Source organism: Thamnophis sirtalis, unplaced genomic scaffold, assembly GCF_051295495.1.
Source record: "Thamnophis sirtalis isolate CommonGarterSnake01/CBP01778 unplaced genomic scaffold, rThaSir2_p1.2 scaffold_6, whole genome shotgun sequence".
Taxonomy (NCBI): Eukaryota; Metazoa; Chordata; class Lepidosauria; order Squamata; family Natricidae; genus Thamnophis; species Thamnophis sirtalis.
The window spans coordinates 37,834,061-37,853,126 of NW_028261386.1; the positions used below are offsets into that span (position 1 = coordinate 37,834,061).

The following is a 19,066-nucleotide window of genomic DNA, read 5'->3' on the forward strand; positions in this document are numbered from 1 at the left end:
AGCCCTAAAGCTGAGGCACACTGCTCTTGCCCCACATCATGTGCAGCATCTTCCTTTCAGATGCTAAGCATGAGTGATGGCATGGACTAGTATAAGAATTACTGGGGATTCCCTGAAGAAGTCTCATGTCTAACTAACATAGTAAGATAACATGTATTTGTCTAAGACACAATTTGCTGTTTCTCTTCACACAAATGCTTAACCTGTTAAATTAGCCAGGGGTGCTATATTTGTACAAGTAAAGTTAGTTCAGGAGCCTACAACTAAAATACTTTTTTTCTTTTTGGAACAGACGTTGGACATCTATGACGCAAGTAGTCCTTGCCTTACAACCATGTGTAAAGATTACAACAGCGCTGGGAGAATTGACTTATGACCAGTCCTCATATTTATGACTTCTGCATCATCCCTGCAATCATGTGATCAATAATCTGGATGCTTGGCAACCAGTTCACATTTAAAGACGAATGCAGCAGCCTAGTCACTTGATCACTATTTATGACCTTTCCAGCTAGCTTCCAACAAGCGTCAGTGGGGAAGCCAGTGGGAAGTTGCAAGTGGCAGTCACATGATAGCTTGCATAACAACCAGGTGATTCACTTAACCACAGCAGTGATTATGTGAGCCTCATTTAAAAACTGCACTACTTGATGAATTTTCTGGTTATTATTGTTGCTGTAAGTTGAGGACTACTTGTAATCTGATACTGTTGATCTATAGGTCACACGAATCCCCGTGTGACCATAAAAATTTGGACCTGGCAATATTCAGTCATAGAAACATAAGAACTGATCAAGAATATATTCAATAACAGTGCTGCAATAAAAAATATATACATCGATATTATGCATTTGATTTAAGGCATATTGATTTTCTAATCTGCATAGTACAGCAAAGGATAATTTCCTTTTTCACTCTGAAGCTCCATTTGAAGCTCCATATGATTAAAGCACCAATAGTGTGATTTGTTCTTCTGCTAGCAGTAAGGGGATTATCTAGAATCTAAAAAATCTAAAATCTTATTCTTCCTTGAAAATGAAGTTATGGCTCTCCTTCAGATTCATTCAAGGGTGGTTTGTGGAATTTACCCGTTTTTTTTTACTACTTCTGTGAATTAGAACCGGTGGGGAAAAAACTATCAATTCTGAGCACCGAATTTATTCTGAGTAAATAAACTGAACAATTCTTCCACAGACCTACTTAACATCTCTCCCCCGCCCCCCAGTACATCTTTATTTTAATTCTTCGTTTTGATTCAGTTTAATTTTTCTAATGCAATTTAGGCAGAGACAGGTTGTTGTTATTAAGAAGCAGTGGAAAGATAAAAATCCAATTTGGTAAACACAATGAAAACTCTAAGATTTCATTTGTTCATTCTTGGATTTTCTGAAGTCTTAAAAATCAGAACATTGCAAAACAGTTTGCTTGTAATTGAGCCTTTACCAATAGCTTCACAAGCTAACTGAAAAGTATATTCCACTCTGTTTTGTGGAGCTGACTGCTCAGTTATCTGTAAAAGTTGATTTCTAGTTGACTTACAGAATAATACCCAACAGGATGGGGGTTAGGCTGATAAAAGGAAGTTGAATTCTCAGAGGCGAAATCAATTTAGAATAGGAAGTTCAGCTTTCTCCCAATAGGGTCTTACTACTTTCTCTCTCCTTCCACAGGTTCAGAATTTCGTTTCAGTATCCCACAAACTTCTGATTAATACCAAACCCACTCCAGTGAAAAACACAACTGTAGTATGATTAAAAACATTATTTCTCTATATAACTAGAGGCATCCCAAAATGCTAAATTACAACCTGCCATAAAGTTACCAACCCAGAGTTAATGTACCGCATCTTTCATTCTTAGCTAGGTCATCCATACACTATGGCAGAGGTCCCCAAATTTGGCAACTTTAAGAATTCTGGGAGTTGAAGTCCACAAGTCTTAAAGTTGCCAAGTTTGGGAACCTCTGCACTATGGACACAAAATGGGCATCACATCTTCCAAACGTTTACAAGTGCAAGGAGTACAGTATTTGCAGTCCGGTGGTTGGGGCTGAGGGTTAGAGGATGCTTCCACTCTGCATCCCGTTGCCCCTGCATTAAGCAGAGAAGATCAGCTAGGCTTCTCACATACACTTCCAGTTGACCCAAAGGTGCTTTTTCATGAGCCAACTGGACTTTCTACACACTTCCAGTTGATATTTATACTAATGTTATCCACTGGGCTCCTCCAACACGAAGGCCCCGTTCAATATTATTAAGCAAAGCATCAGCCGGCACAGTGTAGACCAGATCAAAGCTCGTGACTAAGGAGGCAGCCCCCAAAATCGATTTTAAAGTAAAGGAACCCGGTCTTACCCAATGTCCCTTTTTCCTTAAGGGATTTTGATCCCCAAACCCTCCGCACGTTTTGGCTGTCGACCGGATTCATCTTCAGCTTAGCCTGGATAACCAAAAGCGGGCGAGAGAGGAGCAACAGGGGCGCCTACTTCCACGTGTGCAGAGAAAAGCGCAATCGTCGCGTTTGTAACGGGCGCCAGAAATGAAACTCAGCCTTCCCTGCCCCAATCATTGGTCCGGGCCACGTTACCGGCTGCTTTCAAATCTGACGACAGCTACTTCTTCATTTGTTAAACGAAACAGGAAGCTTTTCTCTGGGGGCTGCGCGCAGCTCTTGTTGTTGGTCCCATGTAATGAAAACGGATTAGTGCGTTTCCCCGCGGTTGATTTTTGGAAGCGTTTCTCTTTTGCAAGCAATACACGCCAGTCCCGAGAACTTTTATTCACGAGCAGATTTCACGCGAGAACGAAGAGTTGGAAGTTGCTGCTTTATGGAACTGTAGGTACGTATTTTTATATCGTATGAATGAACACGAGTTTATGTCATGGTTATTACGATGGCTGGTCGCAGAGTCAGCCAGATGTTTACACCGGATTTGGCATTGTTTGTCCATCTAGCGAGGCTTTCCCAAGGACCCGAGATAGGCAGATATTAATAATATTGAAGTTGTCGTGGTAGGATGCAAACTGATCCAAGAAAGCTGCCTTTTACAATTGAGTGATTGCAAATGATTTTGTCAATGCCTGGGGTGTTCATGTCAAGCCGCTGTTACTATTAGTACTTTTGTTTTTTTGCACCAGTCGGTCTACTTCTGCTTGCAGGTGTTTGCATTTTGTGGTTTTTTCCCTGTTCTTTCTCTTCTCTTCTGATGCCTACACTACTCAGTTGTTTTGTCTGTCTTATCCAGTTGTTAAGCCTTGAGCGTTGTGTGGCAGGTATTTGTCTGTTTGAACTGTAAAATCCCAGAGTGCTTTAACCTCTTCATTTTCTATTACTTCGTCTGTTTTGTGGGCCTACCAATTCTTGTTTCCAGGCAAGTGTTTATTTCCTACAAATAGGCCTGTGCAACATAATTGTGTCATGACATTTGTTTCTAATCACTGTGTGCGATCTTTTTTCTTCTTCTGCAGCAGCTAATTATGTGATCAGCTTCTTTGCTTTTGCTGTTAGGGTGCTGTTTTCTTAACTCTGATTTTGAATGCATTTGTTCTCCCAACTTGGTCTTGTGTGGTCAAAATTAGCCCCTGTATTATTCTGGTTCTTATTTTTATCCCATCTTTGTATGAATTTATTTGGTCAACTCAAATCAGCACAATATGTTTTCCCCACAACCACCTTGTGAGTTGGGTTGGGCTGAAAGAAAGCTGCCTTTCATGCCTAAAAGGGAGGCTTAAAACTAGATCAGCATCTTAATCACGACAGCAAATTGGTGCTGTCTTTTTTATTACTATCTCTCTATAAAAAACCTCGGTTCACCCACGTAACACCTATCCTCCGCGAGCTGCACTGGCTACCTGTTGATCTCCGGGTGTGCTTCAAGGTGCTACTTGTCACCTACAAAGCCCTTCATGGTATTGGATCTGGGTACTTGAGAGACTGCCTACTGCCAATTACCTCCACCAGACCGATAAGATCGCATAGATTAGGCCTCCTCCGAATTCCATCAGCCAGCCAGTGTAGACTGGCAACTACCCGGAGGACAGCCTTCTCGGTGGCTGCTCCGACCCTCTGGAACGAACTCCCCGTGGAGATCCGGACCCTCACCACCCTCCAGACCTTCCACGCCGCCGTTAAAATCTGGCTGTCCCGGGGTTAAAGATTCTAACCCCTACTTGAATTGCATGACTGTTGAGTTCTTAAATGATGTAGTGTCTTTATGTTGTATATTGTTTGTCTTCCCCCCCCCTTTTTGAACTGTGAGCCGCCCCGAGTCCCCCCAGGGAAAAGGGCGGCATACAAATAAAGTGACTAAATGACTAAATGACTAAAATGGAAGAAATCTGTTTCATGTGTTTTAAGACTACATGTACAAAATCCTTTGTCGGTATGTTTCTTCCCTATTTCCCAGACATTTTTCACAAAAGTTGATCTTTCTTAGTAGCAAGTTGAAAATACATACAGTACTTTCTTACAAACTTTTGACATACAGTAGAAAGGCATAATATTGAAAGGGGTGGGAGGGAATCTTGTATATTGTTCCATAGGTAAATATCAGACTCACTGGCTTAAATTAAAACAACATGCAAAGCCTCAATATGGCTTTAATGCATTGTGAAAGTATGATTTGAAAATTATGTTTTAACATCTTGTATAAACCTGGAAAATTATTAATTTGCCACATTTATAGGACATTTTTTTTAAAAATAGGAGCTGGGGGGGATTTAAATATTCCAACAAGCTCGTGGGGTAGATTGATCTGAGTCATCTAATGAACCTTTATGATTGTTGGTCGATTGAAATCAGGTCTAGTAACTAATATATAACTCTAGAAATGTAATAAACAGTTTTATTTGGTAACCATGATTACATAAATGAATGAGGCCTGAATGAATGAATGTGTACAATGTGCTATACATTTGTGTACTATTTCACTTGTAAAAAAATAGAAATAAATGTTCATCAAACACATTCTTTGGGCATGCAGTAAGAGCTTATATTAATTTCAGTTAATTAGTGCTATTAATTCATTTAGGGTAATTAAGCCCTAATGTGCAAATAAGGTCACAAAACATTTTCACATGACTCCGAGATACTGCAACTGTCATAAATACATGCCAGTTGCCAAGCATCCAAATTTTGATCCTGTGATCATGGGGATGCTGAAGTGGTCATAAGTGTGAACAATGTCACATATCAGTGCTATTGTAACTATCACTAAATAAATGATTGCAAGTCAAGGACTATATGGGCAAATCCAGTCTTTTGGGAAGAGTGCTTGTGTTTATTCCTATACTAACGAAAGTTGTTGAATCTATGGAATCACATGCATGAGTGACCGCCATAAATGTGGCTTTTTTATAGGTGGTCCACAACATACAACCATTTGAAGTTACAATGGCACTGAAAAATGTGACTTACAACCAGTTCTCACCTTTACATTCCTCACAGCATTCCTACTGTTGCATGATTAAAATTCAGGCAATTGTCAACCAGCCTGTATTTATGAGAATTGCAGGTTACATAACCCAGAGTTGCTGGGTTCTGTAAACACCATTTATGATCTTCCCAGCTGGCTTAAAGGGGAGGATGCCAGATTCATTTAATGACCACATGAATGACTTAACCATGGCAAGAAGAGTTCTAACATCGGATGAGATACACTTAACAACTACCTTGCTTAGCAACAAGCAATTGGCCCCAATTGTGGTTATATTTGAAGACTACCCGTATACATCAATCAATGTTATGTGTTTGGGTGCCATGGCAATACACATGAAATATTTCATGAAGTATTGGAATGTGTATTGGAATGCAGCACAATCCAGGTTTTCTATACTTCCTGCTTCAATTTAGCTGATGTTGTGCAATTGTGGTTGGTGTTCTGGAGGCCTTAAAATTTTTTAATCCTGTGGACCACTAATATGATTTTTTTAAAAAGATAAATAGGATTTAGTGCAATATCAAAAATGCAAATAATTTTTCTGCGGACCATCGTGCTAGGTTTAATTATTGCTTTAAAAACAACTTGTGGTTTCATATCCCATTAGGACATGTGGCAAATGCCATAGTAAAATACAGACGTGAAGTCTTCCACGAATGAAGTCTTCCATCTGATTTCTGAAACCTTCCAGTCAAAGCATAGCTGTTAAAGACTACAACTTGATTGGTTGGAGAACTTATACCAATTAAAAATAGATGAAATAAAAATAGACCAACTGTTCCCATTGCAGATGACAGGAACTCATTGTGAGGGACGACTCACACCCTGGATGGCACTTCATTACCCTACTACGTCAGGAAGGAAATATAGAAGCATAGCCAGTCCCACAACAGGCTGAAAAACAGTTTCTATGGGCTGTCAGACTCCTGAATACAAAGTAACATCATAACTACATAATACGATGGAGTTGTAGGGCAGGCACAACATGTAACATGTTCACACTGGTGCAATAGGACTGGGGGTTAGTTAATATGATTTATTGGGTTAGGGATTTTCTGTCTTCACTGTGAGTTGTATTGTGTTGGGGGGGGTGCACTGAGGGAGCTCAACCAATCTTATTGTACTTATGTTGTGCACTGACAAATAAATAATTCTTTTTAAAAAAAGCTGCTCTTTATTTTAAGAATTAAAATTCCTGAATTTCCCGAACCAACATGGTGATTCCTAAAAATGCTGGAAGCTGAAATCCATCCAGCTGGGTAAATTTAAGTTCTGACCCAGTATGAGACAGTTTTGGATGGTCATTAACTCAGCAACCACATCACATTAGCTTGATCATGGCCACAGATTACTGTTAATAACCACCCAAAGACAACATATGTTTGCATGCAATATATTCATTCGGATGTAAAAAATGACTCCAGTTCTCTGAGCTGGCAGTTGAATAGGAAAAAAATGGAGTGAAGCCAATCATAACCTGGAAAAGTTATCATATTTTGGTCACATTTTAGCGGCCAGAAATCTCTCTTCTGGGACTTGTAAAAGATCAAATTATTTTATGTGATATAACCATGAGTTGCAACTTCATTTAATACACGCCTTTGCTTTGTGTGGGTGAAGGACCAAATTCCCAGAAGGCATTAGAAATTTGATTATTCTTCCAGGGATAGAATGGGAGCAAGTCCCTATAATATTTGGATTTGCTTGGTAGTTCTTCTTTTCTGGACACACATCCTTTTTGTACTCTTGATTTATTGTTGTAGCTTTTTATAATATAAAGTATTAAAAGTTGTTGGAACTTGGATCTTTTAAAAAATCTATATAAATAAAAATCAGGATTTTTGAACCAAAGGTATGGCTGTGCTATGAAGGTGAGTTTAAAAGCATATATAGACATAATAAAGGCAATTACGTATAGGAAACTATATAGCAGAGTTCCCCAATGTTTCCAGCTTTTGGGTGGGTGTGTGTGGTTCCACACAAGCAGCCGGCAAGTGCGCGTGAATGTAGCTCCATTTGCGTGACACTGCACACTTGCACCTACCACTCCCTCAAATGGAGCACACGGACATTGTTCGCCCACTGCTTGCGCAAGTGAGGATGTGCATGCATGCGCCCCTCCCCAGCCATTTCCATGGCCAGTTACAATCCCCTCACGGCCCACAAATTGGGGACCCCTGCTATATAGAACAAAACCCACAAAGTAACCCAGATAGAAAGATAGAATGCCACAAACTATTCAGCAAACATTCTTCTTGAATACTGACAGAACATAGAAGTAGCACAGGACACTGTTACTGTACTTTGTATTACTTTTGAGCAATCTGAGACTTTGGAAATTTATATGGAAATATTTCAGACAGTGAGATGGGCATTTCCCACACTGGCGATTCAAAACTATTAACCATCACTTTTGTGTGTATGTTGTTTGTTATAATTAGACATGATTAAATGCCACTGGGCAAAGAATACTGCGCTGCGTGGATTTTACGTCCAGATGGTCTGTTTTTCAAGTTTATCATCAAGACCTTTTTTTTTTTTTTGCAAACAAATTTTATTTACAAAAGTAGATGTACTAATTTGCACTGGCATGTCAGCCATCCAACAATATATAAACCTCTCTTGATCGCTCTGAAAACATAAAAAGGGAATGGAAAAATGTGTTAGATGTAACTTGAAAGCAAAGCTGTATCTTTGCTATGTATCTTTCATTCTATGTCAGATACCACATTGGTACTGTGTTTGGTGACTCAGATAAGTCGGTCTTGTGTAATTGCTTTCACAAAGTCATTGCCTGTGGATTTCCCAGCAAAAGAGGGGCGAGCCTCAGCAGTGCACGAACTGGCATCTTCAGTGGTTTGAATTTCAAGAGGAGCTCAGAAAAGCTTGTACTACCTAGAAAATATTTTGAGAGAAATGCTGTGTTTTAGAATCAAAAAAACAGGTAGTCCCTGTCTTATAACCGTTTGTTTAGTGACTGAAATTATAACGGCACTGAAAAAGTGACATATGATTGGTTTTCACATGACCTTCGCTGCACCCCATGATCACATGATCAAAATTCAGACTCTTGGCAACTGACTCATATTTATAATGGTTGCTGTGTCCTGGAATCATGTGATCACCTTTTGCAACTTTCTGACAAGCAAAGTCACTGATGGAACCAGATTCGCTTAACAACTGTGTTACTTAATAACTGCGGTGATTCACTTTAATGACTGTGCAGAAAAGGTCATAAAATGGTGCAAAACTCACTTAACCACTGTCTCACTTAGCAACAAAAACACATGGATTCAATTGTGATCATAAGTCGTGAACTCTTTGATGATGAACAGTTTTGATTTTCCTATTATTTAAAACAGACACCCAACAGGCACATTTTGACAGGGTTCATAGAACCAACTATAATTTAAGACATTTAGTGTACAGATAATCACATCACCATGCTTTAAAAATTATGCTTTATGCCTTCTCTAGCCTATTGGGTTTTATTCATCCAACAATATTAAATGGTGACAATGAATCTAGTTTTCATTTGGTCTATCATAAATTCATCCTCTCTCTTGCAAGAGGTGAGGTATGCTTCAGAATGCAATTAAATTCTACAGTAGTTATTTAATGATGTATTGCAACTCAGTGAAATAAATTGTATTGGATTTTCTTAGTAAGTGCTTCAGTTCCTGGTATTTACCAGAAATGCTAAGGCCTTTATCTGAAAGCTGAAACAGACACTGAGCTAAAGGGATAGAAAGTCTAAATTAATACAAATCAGTAGATTTGGAAACTATTCCAAATATACAATGTATTTTTCCTTAGTGTTAAAATATTTTTTAAAAGAACCAAAATGGTAAATTTACCTTCCAAACCTCCAGCTAATAGCTGTCCTGGAATTGGGACTGAATGATATATAAGGAAACACGCCAACATACTTAATTGAGATTCATCAATAAGCTGTCCACTTAAATAGGAATGTAAACAAATATCACCACCAGCTGAAATACACACAAGGAGATGTTTTAGGGGATATAAATGGGATCTCCACCAAATATTGGAAAGTAGAGTTCTGTTCAAAATTTTAGCAAGCTCTTACTCTCTGATATTTCATACCTTTCACTATCACCATTACCCATTTCCTCTTTCTTCTCTCAATTACCAGTTAAAAAGGATTCATTATGGATTCCACATCATTAATAGAGGAGTACCTCTTAATTATTTTCCAAAGTGTGTTTTTCCCTTCAGCTAATCTTGGAACTGCCTTATACCTAACTGATACTTCCCTCGTATGAATATGCCTCCATCTTTACTATACACCAACAGAGAACTGAGTTTCTAATTACCATATTAATTTTCTTCAATTCTAGGTTAAAAGTCAAAATTAAAGTAGAACCATTTTCAATTGAAATAACTTATTGTAGTCTTACTCTACCAGCAAAATAAATAATAAAAGCTTTACCTTGCAGCCACTGATCCAAGGTATTATCTATAGAACACTTCATCACAGGTAAAAATTCTGAATTCATGAAAAGTCCTGCATGTGGATTTTTTCTTATTCTTTCCTGATGATTTCTGGAATTAAAAAACTCTAGAACCAATTTTATCTGCCACAAATCAAATGTCTCAGACATTTCCTTCTTTTCTAATCTTCTCACAGCCTAGCACAAAAGAAAATGAAGATGGAATTAAATTAATACAGTAGGGGCAAAGGAGTTATGTGTAAGATAATTATCACAAGGTGATAATGTTTCACTGAATTTGATTTTTGTCAGATATATATGTTTGTTATAGATAATAATACAAATTTGTTGAATTCTAGAAGGCATAAAAATAAAATGTGACTGAGGATAAATTATTACAAGAAGCTTTTAAAACATAATTCAAGAGATCAAAATAAATGTTTACTTTAAACTAGAAAATAAGCATATATATGAATAAGAACACATGCTGAGGAGAAAAAAATACCTGATCAATTGCTATATAAGCCGGCAACATTTCTGGATTCTCCTGAGTAACACACTCATACAGAATGGATGAAAAGAGGTCAAAAACTTCAGGTTTCTGAAGCAAGAAAAATATATTTATAAAGCATGCCATCTACTCTTTAAACATTTGTGCTTTTTTTCTAATTAGTCTAATTCCTAAACATATTTGGGAACCTTCCCAAAGTTTCTGCACAACAGAAAAGTGTTTTATGTTCTACACTATGTAAACTAGAACACAGCATTCAGTTAAAAAAAAGTTTTCCATCTATAGACACGAATCACATATTCTTCTTGGATCCCAATATCAGGAAGCCAGAATTAAATGCAGAATAGTGAATCCCATATTCATTTATTTAAAATGCACTGTGTGTATAGATATTAACTATTTCATCACGGTTAGGAGAAACCAATTCCTTTGGCATTTTTAGAGCTTCGGTGATGAAGTCATTGGTGACTTGGCAACTACACAGACGTTCACCATTATACTCCTCATTATTCCGTTGACTACAGTTCCCATAATTTCTGATCAGCATATCCTCTGGCTGCCAATTATGGGAATTGTGGCCCAATATAGCTGAGAAATTCAGGTTCGATAAGGATGATCTATGCCATTAGACACTTTAGAAGTTTTGACCAATATAACTAATTCCCTTACACACCCTCCCTCATTTCCCCAGCTAGGTTTACACCTGACAACGTACTTGCCCCATAGTTGCAGCTGGCTTGCAAAAATAGTCAGCAAATGAAAGCAGCGCTGGATCAGATGTGAAAGCAGAAATAGCTTCTGGCTAAAAATAAAATGATATTTGAAATTAGAAGATTTCCCTTTTTTGGTTGCAAACTATTATTCTTTATGAGAAAGTACATTTTTCACACCACCACCATCGGTGTCTTGGTAAAAAGAACTTCTTGAAAAATACTCATGAAAAATCTCCACCTGTTTAAACTAGTGGAGTACACTCCGTGTGGTGCTATGGTTAATACAGAATACAGGGATCTGACTGCGGATGAACTTATTCTTAAGCCATTGCATTAGTAATCTATAAACTTCCAAGCCCAATTCAGAATAGTAGTTATTAGATATAAAGCTCTACATAGTACTATGTTGGACATGGTATATTCAAAATGATTCTTCCTGTCACATGAAATCACGAGACACTGCTTAGAGTTGAACCTTTCAAGAGCTGGGCTTGGGTGGGGTTTTTCTGTGGTAGTTCCAATCCTCCGTAATTCTCACTGTCAGAGATATCTCTCTCTTTCCCCCCACCCTGCTCCCAGCATTCCATTTCTGTTATCCAGGTGCAATTCAATACACTGATTATTAAACCCTATATGGCTCACGCCCTTGGGATCTTAGAGATAACCTCTCTCAAACAGAGTAACAGAGTTGGAAGGAACCTTGAAGGTCATCGAGTCCAACCCCATGCCCAAGCAGGAGACCCTACACCATTTCTGACAGATCCCCTCTTGACCAAAGTGAAAAGAGGAATGCCTGCTGAAGGTCCCCTCTTAATATGAGAGAGAGCGGGAAGCAGGTGGCTGCTCCCTTCCTTGGGAATTGCTAACTCCCAAGGCAAGAATGGTCTCTATTCTTATCACCTTTTGGAGAATAGTTACAATGTGAGTTTTCGGAAGTCTTTAAGAGGATCTGGATCATTATGGTTTATTATTACTTTTTTTTTTTTTTTTTAATTAGAACACTATCCAGAATCTCCAGAATGAAGTGGTATATAAATCAATCAATCAAGTTTGCAATAACCTGATGGTTTTTCAGTTTTAGACTATTTTGTATTTCCTGTTCTGTTCTATTACTTATTTGTTTATTTGTAGTCATAAACAGAAACCTGTCAGCGATTCCAAAGCCATCCTGAAATAAAAAGATTTTTAGAATTCATCTGAAGTCAATACTGGGCAAAATAATTGGCAATATATTGTTCCTAGGGAAACTATAGGAACGGGTCATGATTTCAGTAGAATTGAATTTGAAGGCTGGGGAGAGAAGGGTGTGGGGGTCAGGATACACATTCTCTAGGAATATTGCCAAAGGACAAAATAAAGATGATATTTTGTATTGCAGTTAGAGATGAGGCAAAAATTTAAGCCAGATAATCTATTTGGGGAATAGACTTTGAAGATGGAAATCAGAGCAGATCACTGAGGTATATATATATATAGTATATATGTAGTAAAAAAGATCATTACCAAAATTTGGTCATTTTGCCACTAATTAAAGAATCAGAGTTATGGGTTGCAAATTCCTGCTGTGACTGTACATTAAGTCAGACCATTCCCTCCCCATCCTGAAGAAGGTCACTGCAAAATCCCCATTTCCTCCCAATCAGCTGGGACTCAGGAGGCAGAGAATACATGAGGACGGGGCCAGTCAGAGGTGGTATTTACCGGTTCTCCAGAACTGGTCAGAACCTGCTGAATACCACCTCTGGATTAGATGGTAGCACATAGCACGGTAATTTCAAAGGGAGAGAAGAGCTACCTTTACTGCATAGGCATCTGTCTTTCGGTGCGTTACAGTCTGTGCTAGCAAGCTTCGCCAGCCCATGGGGTCTTCTTTGTAGGAAAGCTGCCCAGCTCTCAGTTTTACATAGAGGACACCATCCTTTGAAAGAATTGATCTGGAGGGGAAAAAGAGGGAAATATTGAGTTGAACTATTTATTTATTCTTTTTGTACAAACAGCGCAAGAAGATATGCTCTGTATGGTTGCTCATGTAACTTAAGAATGTACAGTGCAAATACTTCTATATACTTCAAGTATACTTCAATATAATACTAAATACTTCAGTATACTAAGCACACAGTGAAAGTCGGTTAGGGCAGCAGGGGCATAAAGCACAGAGGGCTAACAGCACAGAAAGGAAGAGATAGTGGCTGGAGGGAATTAAAGTGCCTCTGTGGTCTTAAGCGCACACAGGTTGCTAAGTGCCTGATCATGTGACTGTGATGGTGCCACAACAGTTGTAACTTTATAATAAGTCATTGTAACTAAATAATAACTAAATGTAACTAAATAATAAGTCATTGCGAGAATGAAAATAAGTTAAGTATTATCTGTAGCAAAACAATTAAAAAGCAAACAGCTGTTTGTCCCAAGGATGCTTTTTCAAGAGGCAACTGGACTTTCTGGTTGACCTGGATGGTTGAGAATCTCCATAGGTAAACAGCTGTTTATATTTGGGTTCCAGCATTTCTCCAGAGCCAATAAAATTGCAAGGCAGCGTGCAACTCTCCAGAATGTTCACTGTAACACTTACTTTAAATGATGCACCCCTTTGCTTAAATCGATCAGCAGTTCCCAATATCGGGGACCTTTCACTCTGATCTGGAAGGATAACAATTTGAAACTGTAGATATTGATAAGATTACAAAAAAAACTTCAAGTCCCTTATTTCAGAGGAAGTCCCCATACTTTACTTCCTAAAGAATCTCTCCTTCTGGCAAAGTCAAGTGAGTCTGATATAATGAAGTATTGCCCTTGAAGAAAATATCTTCTTATTAAACATGCATTCTCAGAAATGCTGCCTGCATGTGTGGGGGTTTAGAAGCTACATCTCAGTCACTTTGCAAAACAAAATTGTCTTGTATACCTGCTTCAGTAAATGAAGTTCAGGGAGAAGTGTGGGTGCCATAAGTTCCTCAGATGTTTGTTCATACCACTGAGTTCCCTTTGAAATACAAAACCATTTAGTCAAAAGTTATGAAATGTAGAAGTAGAAAACATTCACAAATCACATAAGCTGCCTGCTGGTCTTCTTGTATTCGGGTCTTTTCCCGTGGAAGAAAAGAAATATATATATATATATAGTTAGTCGGTTAGGATTTGTTTTTTTCCCCTCCAATGGGCACAAACACCCCAGATGGAATGTATAGAAACACCCTCCCACTCTCATCTCAAATTCAAAATACTACTTTTCTCATTACAGGCATGAAAGATGTTTTCTAAATCTCATGGGATGAAACAATCGGGTTTCAAGAAAGCCGACGGATTACTACATGGAAAAATCATCTAATTTTAAGGTTCTCTATTATGGGATGTTTCGGCCATAGAAGCTTCCAGTGACAGTGCTTTAATCTGTCCTCAGTACTACAAAATAATGAGCTGATATATCCTGGTTCTTCATAATCGTATCTTTCATTTCATGTATTTATCTTAAGGTTGTGCCAAATTACGTATGGAGTGTGGCTGTTTCTTTAAGCCAACCTTTCTTAACAGGATCTGCAGGACCCTGGAGTTCCATAAGAGTTCAGTAGTAGTTCTATGAGCGATTTTGATAGGAAAAATATACATATTTTTTAAACTTTGCACTTTGACCATTATTATTGGATGATTATATCCACGACTTAATGATCACATTAATGTACTGTGAACTGTAGATATTTTTTATGCAGGATTTCCCTGAGATTTGAAAATTATATCAAAGGTTATTCCAGGGTAAAAAGATGAAGCAGTCTGCACCAAATGTTCCAAGAGGCAGGGTTAGGGTTTAGTGATGGATAGTTGTATAAAGTGTACCAGCTACATAACAATTCTAATGTCTAATGTTTTACACTACATCAACAAGATATGTAATAACTTTGTAATGTTTTACAAAGATATTACATACCTTGGATTATTTATAGAAACATCCTTTTTCATTTTGAGAAAGTTTTGATTTTCTAACTCAAAACAGCAATTGTGAGTTACTATCCCTCCCGTTCTTTCAAAGAATATTGCTAGATAGCTTGGCTTTCTCCAGGTCAGGCCGCACTCTGCAGTAATTTCACCTGTGAACAACTGTGGAAGAGTTATCTTTCCCCATCAGCCTTTCAGAGAATAAGACCTTTTTTTCTCCACAGGTCACACAATTTACATACCTTGTAGGTAACCTCCAGCAATGCATAGCAAGGAGTATCTGTATCCACATCCACAGGGACAAGGAGTCTGGGTTCAGCTGCCAGGACATACAGATGCCTCAGGGCTTGAAGGTGATACCTGTGCAGAGAAGAAATAATTTAGGCTGTGTCTCTTTCTGTACGGATCCATCCATCTCTTATGAATACCCAAAGATCCATTTAAAAACCCTTCCGGTCCTACTTTTGGAGAAATGTGGTCTCGATTCTGTGAAACACTTTTTTTCAAAATGATCCAGATTTCATAGTTATTGAGAAAAGGGAAATGCTCTGGAGAGCCTTGAGAAGTTATCAAGGATAAATTTGGAATTAAAACGTCTGAAATTAGAATTTGTACATTTACATGGGTTCAGGCATATATGCCCACCACAAAGATTTCTGAGTTGTAACTTTTCTTTTTCCTGTGAGAGAGGGAGAGGGAGAGAGAACAAGAACACTTTGTTCCTTTGCCAGAGAACAATTGTGCTGGCCTGGAGACTGGCGGGTATTAGACCTTCAGTTTCATATAACTGAAATACAATATATGCTTCATTCATTTACCTGGAAAGATTCATTTTAAAAAATCTATAAAGCTTTTCACAAAATTGTTGTGATTTTAGTGCATTAATATTTATAGACTGCAGAGACTGGGTATTTACCCAGAGTCATCCTGTGATAAGATGGGTAGACAGACAGGTTTAATTGAATTTTAGAGCTGGTGAATATCATTGGTCAGTCTGGCACACAGAAGTTCAATGGGACTATTCTGACGGTAGAACTTTAGTGTCATCAGTTTAAATTCTGTTTCTTTTTGCATGGTGCATAAGGGAAAAAAATAAGTTTCTAATTCCGTGATGTTTTACAGTTTTTTCATATTTCCTCTTCCTTCCACAATCTGTCCCAAGTCGTCTTTACACATACTGAAAATTATTCCATTTATTCTACAACATTAAATAAATATGGAATTGGGCAGCCAGTACATTTAAAGAAATAATTGAAGATCAGCAGAGATATCAAAATGTTAGGCTTTCTCTAGATCTTTGCAATTACTACATAAAAATTTCAACATTTCTTTGTTTTTAACAAATTTGTATGCACTATAGACATTACAAGTTGAAACCTTTTTGACAAATGTATCAGGCCAAACTATTTGTAGCATTAGATTTTAAATGTACTTCCTAATCCGTTCCCTTTACCTGTTATCGGTACTGTGAACCGGGAAATGAGGGTAAAGTGCACAAAGAAGAGCAGCAATTGAGGAATTTGAAGTGCTAAGTGAATATCTGCAAAGAAACAATATTTTTCCATGAGTTAATAAAAAGCATTTCCTTGTCAAGCCAAAATATGATCCCAACTTATAATGATCGTAGTATCAGGTCTATGCCAATGAAAGGCTACAAAGAGCTACAAGACTACTCAGTCATCTTGCCCAGTTAATTTAACAGGCATCACGAAAAAAGGTTTTGTCAGCTCTATTAATCAACAGCTTTTAAATGGAGATGACAGGGATTTCATTCAAAATTTGCAAGCAAAATATACTGTCTTACATGGACAGATGGAAGAATAGTTCAATCCCGATTGGCTTGCTTTTTAAAATATATTATATGCCATCAAGTCATTGTCAGCTCTTATCAACCAAATATATTTTTCTTCATGATTGACTCGCTTTAATTAAACATATTTACAGAAACATTTTCTGCAGATTTTATTTTTCTTGTAGGAAACTAGCTTTTGAAAGAATTTGAAATTATTATAGCAAGATGCATGGAAAGACTCAGATCATCAAAGCTAAGCTTCTGGGTCACTGTAATGTCACTCAGTCCTGCTCTTTATTCTAGGTCTTTTTTTACATAATGAGAATGTAAAAAATTCTTATACTTATGATTACGCAGTATGATGATAAACAATAAAACCAATACAAGGGGATGTGGTTTTTAAAAGTTACCAAGAAGAATTGCACCATAAAAGGCGAGAAAGTAAAACATATGAACATCAGATGAATTTTTTACAGTGTCTTATTAAGTCAAGTCACAAAGCAGTGAAGGACCATCGGGGAAAGTGACATTACTGAAAATACTCTTATGAGATCCCTTTCAATGTTTCCATATTTTTGTTCCTCTTTGAACAAAACAACCAATCTAAAGACTGGTGTTCTCGCAAGCCTATAATCATCCTAAATTCATATAACTAAGCAAAACTGTGGACACAAAGATGTATCCTTCATTGCAGTCTATCTGTATACCATTGTTAATCTCAAAGAGATCTTAGATTCTTCAGGAGTTTTTTTGTTTTGTTTTCTTTTCTTTTTGCATTCTGGATGTTTATATACATGGAAATATAAAGGACCAGCGGATGGCTCGGCGTTGTCCAGGTATTTATTTATAGGGGGGAAATGTCTGGACCAAACCTAATATCTAATGTTGGATTCTTCCCCTTACCAGAGGGAGCCCCCTTGTGGAGTACTGTGTTACCATTGCAACTCCACTGTGTTGCACAATAGAAGCCATTTTAAGGCACAACAGGCTGTATCTCAACAGAACACCCATCATGAGGAGTTTTAGGGTATCTTATCCCCACAATGTTTTTATCCAGAGGGTAAGTCATCTGTGTACCAAGTTTGGTTGAAATTTCTCTCTCACACACAGAGTTTATATATATTAAGAAGCAGAAGATTATTTTTCAGATCACCTTCCTCCTCCCAGAAAAAGGAGTCCCAGAGCCATATGGTGTGCCATATGGAATCCATAGTTCATTTCTCCACCGGTCTTCTTGTGTAGAAAACGACAGAGCTGAAGAACCTTCAGGTTCCCAGATCCTGCCATCACCATTGCAAGGGAAAGCAACACCACACTCAGGCATGTCTCTAGGTTATAGTGTCCAGCCTGAGAAATATGAAAGAGATTGTTTTTTATACCTACTTTTGCACATTCTAAATAGGCTTCTAAGCTGGTAAGATTGCAATCTTGAGACAAACTTAATTTTAGCAAATGACAGACTATATAAAGCACACCAAAATATTCATTTATACCAATAATAAGCAACCCACATCCTGTACATATGCACCCAAACCCGGTGCCCAGGATCACTCCTTCATTATTCAGCGGCAAAATACTGATTTGAACAGTCAGGTTTTTTTTCTTTTGTGAGCGCAAATCAAGCTTTGTATTAAATGTTAAAGTTCTTCCCCATCACCTAAACACTGAAAGAAATAAGATGAAAGTCTACTGTCCCCCCCCCCAGGGGTGGGTTTCTCACCCCGTTCCAACCAATTCGGTTGGAACAGGGCCGGCGGCATCCTCGTGCACGCGCGCGGTGCACGCATGCGTACTAGCGGCTGTGCGATGCTCCAGCTGCTCCTGGAGGATCGCGCAGACGCTGTATGCATCCTGCGCATGCGTGGAAGCGCAGAACTCGTCAAAACCGGGTAAGGAGCGCGGGTGGGCCCTTCGCCGTTCCCGGAAGTTACTTACTTCCGGGTTCGCCGACCAACTGGTTCGCAGGGACCGCCGCGAACCGGTTGAAACCCACCCCTGCCCCCCCCAGTAATGTTACCCTATTACAGCCATATAACTACAGCCCCTGGCAGATAAACACAATAAAAACACCATTAAGTAAATGCTCCAACATTGGAAGTTTTTAAGAAGAGATTGGATAATCATTTGTCTGGAATGGTATAGGGTTTCCTGCCTAAGCAGGAGGTTGAACTACAAGATCTCCAAGGTCCCTCCCAACTCTGTTATTCTAAGTCGAAGCTCCCAGCCAACA

The 19,066-nt window shown here is 38.3% G+C and overlaps 1 protein-coding gene and 1 long non-coding RNA gene across 5 annotated transcripts in view; one reads left to right on the forward strand and one right to left on the reverse strand.

The window, feature by feature from the left end:
- Window positions 1-2,467: 2,467 nt before the first annotated feature.
- Window positions 2,468-14,544, forward strand: LOC106538002 (uncharacterized). Its single transcript, XR_001312695.2, has 2 exons — window positions 2,468-2,838; window positions 14,356-14,544. It is a non-coding gene; the product is annotated as an uncharacterized LOC106538002 (long non-coding RNA).
- ANAPC1 (anaphase promoting complex subunit 1) overlaps window positions 6,501-19,066 on the reverse strand; it is a 56,422-nt gene continuing 43,856 nt past the window's right edge. For all 4 annotated transcript variants that reach the window (XM_014052344.2, XM_014052343.2, XM_014052342.2 and 1 more), the window contains exons 38-48: window positions 17,990-18,183; window positions 16,498-16,584; window positions 15,287-15,404; window positions 14,020-14,097; window positions 13,687-13,754; window positions 12,910-13,048; window positions 11,117-11,203; window positions 10,396-10,491; window positions 9,890-10,088; window positions 9,294-9,428; window positions 6,501-8,331 (exon numbers count right to left, since the gene is read on the reverse strand). In XM_014052344.2, the coding sequence (XP_013907819.2) occupies window positions 8,216-8,331; window positions 9,294-9,428; window positions 9,890-10,088; window positions 10,396-10,491; window positions 11,117-11,203; window positions 12,910-13,048; window positions 13,687-13,754; window positions 14,020-14,097; window positions 15,287-15,404; window positions 16,498-16,584; window positions 17,990-18,183 (1,317 nt within the window). In that variant the 3' untranslated portion in view covers window positions 6,501-8,215. The remainder of the gene's footprint in view (window positions 8,332-9,293; window positions 9,429-9,889; window positions 10,089-10,395; window positions 10,492-11,116; window positions 11,204-12,909; window positions 13,049-13,686; window positions 13,755-14,019; window positions 14,098-15,286; window positions 15,405-16,497; window positions 16,585-17,989; window positions 18,184-19,066) is intronic.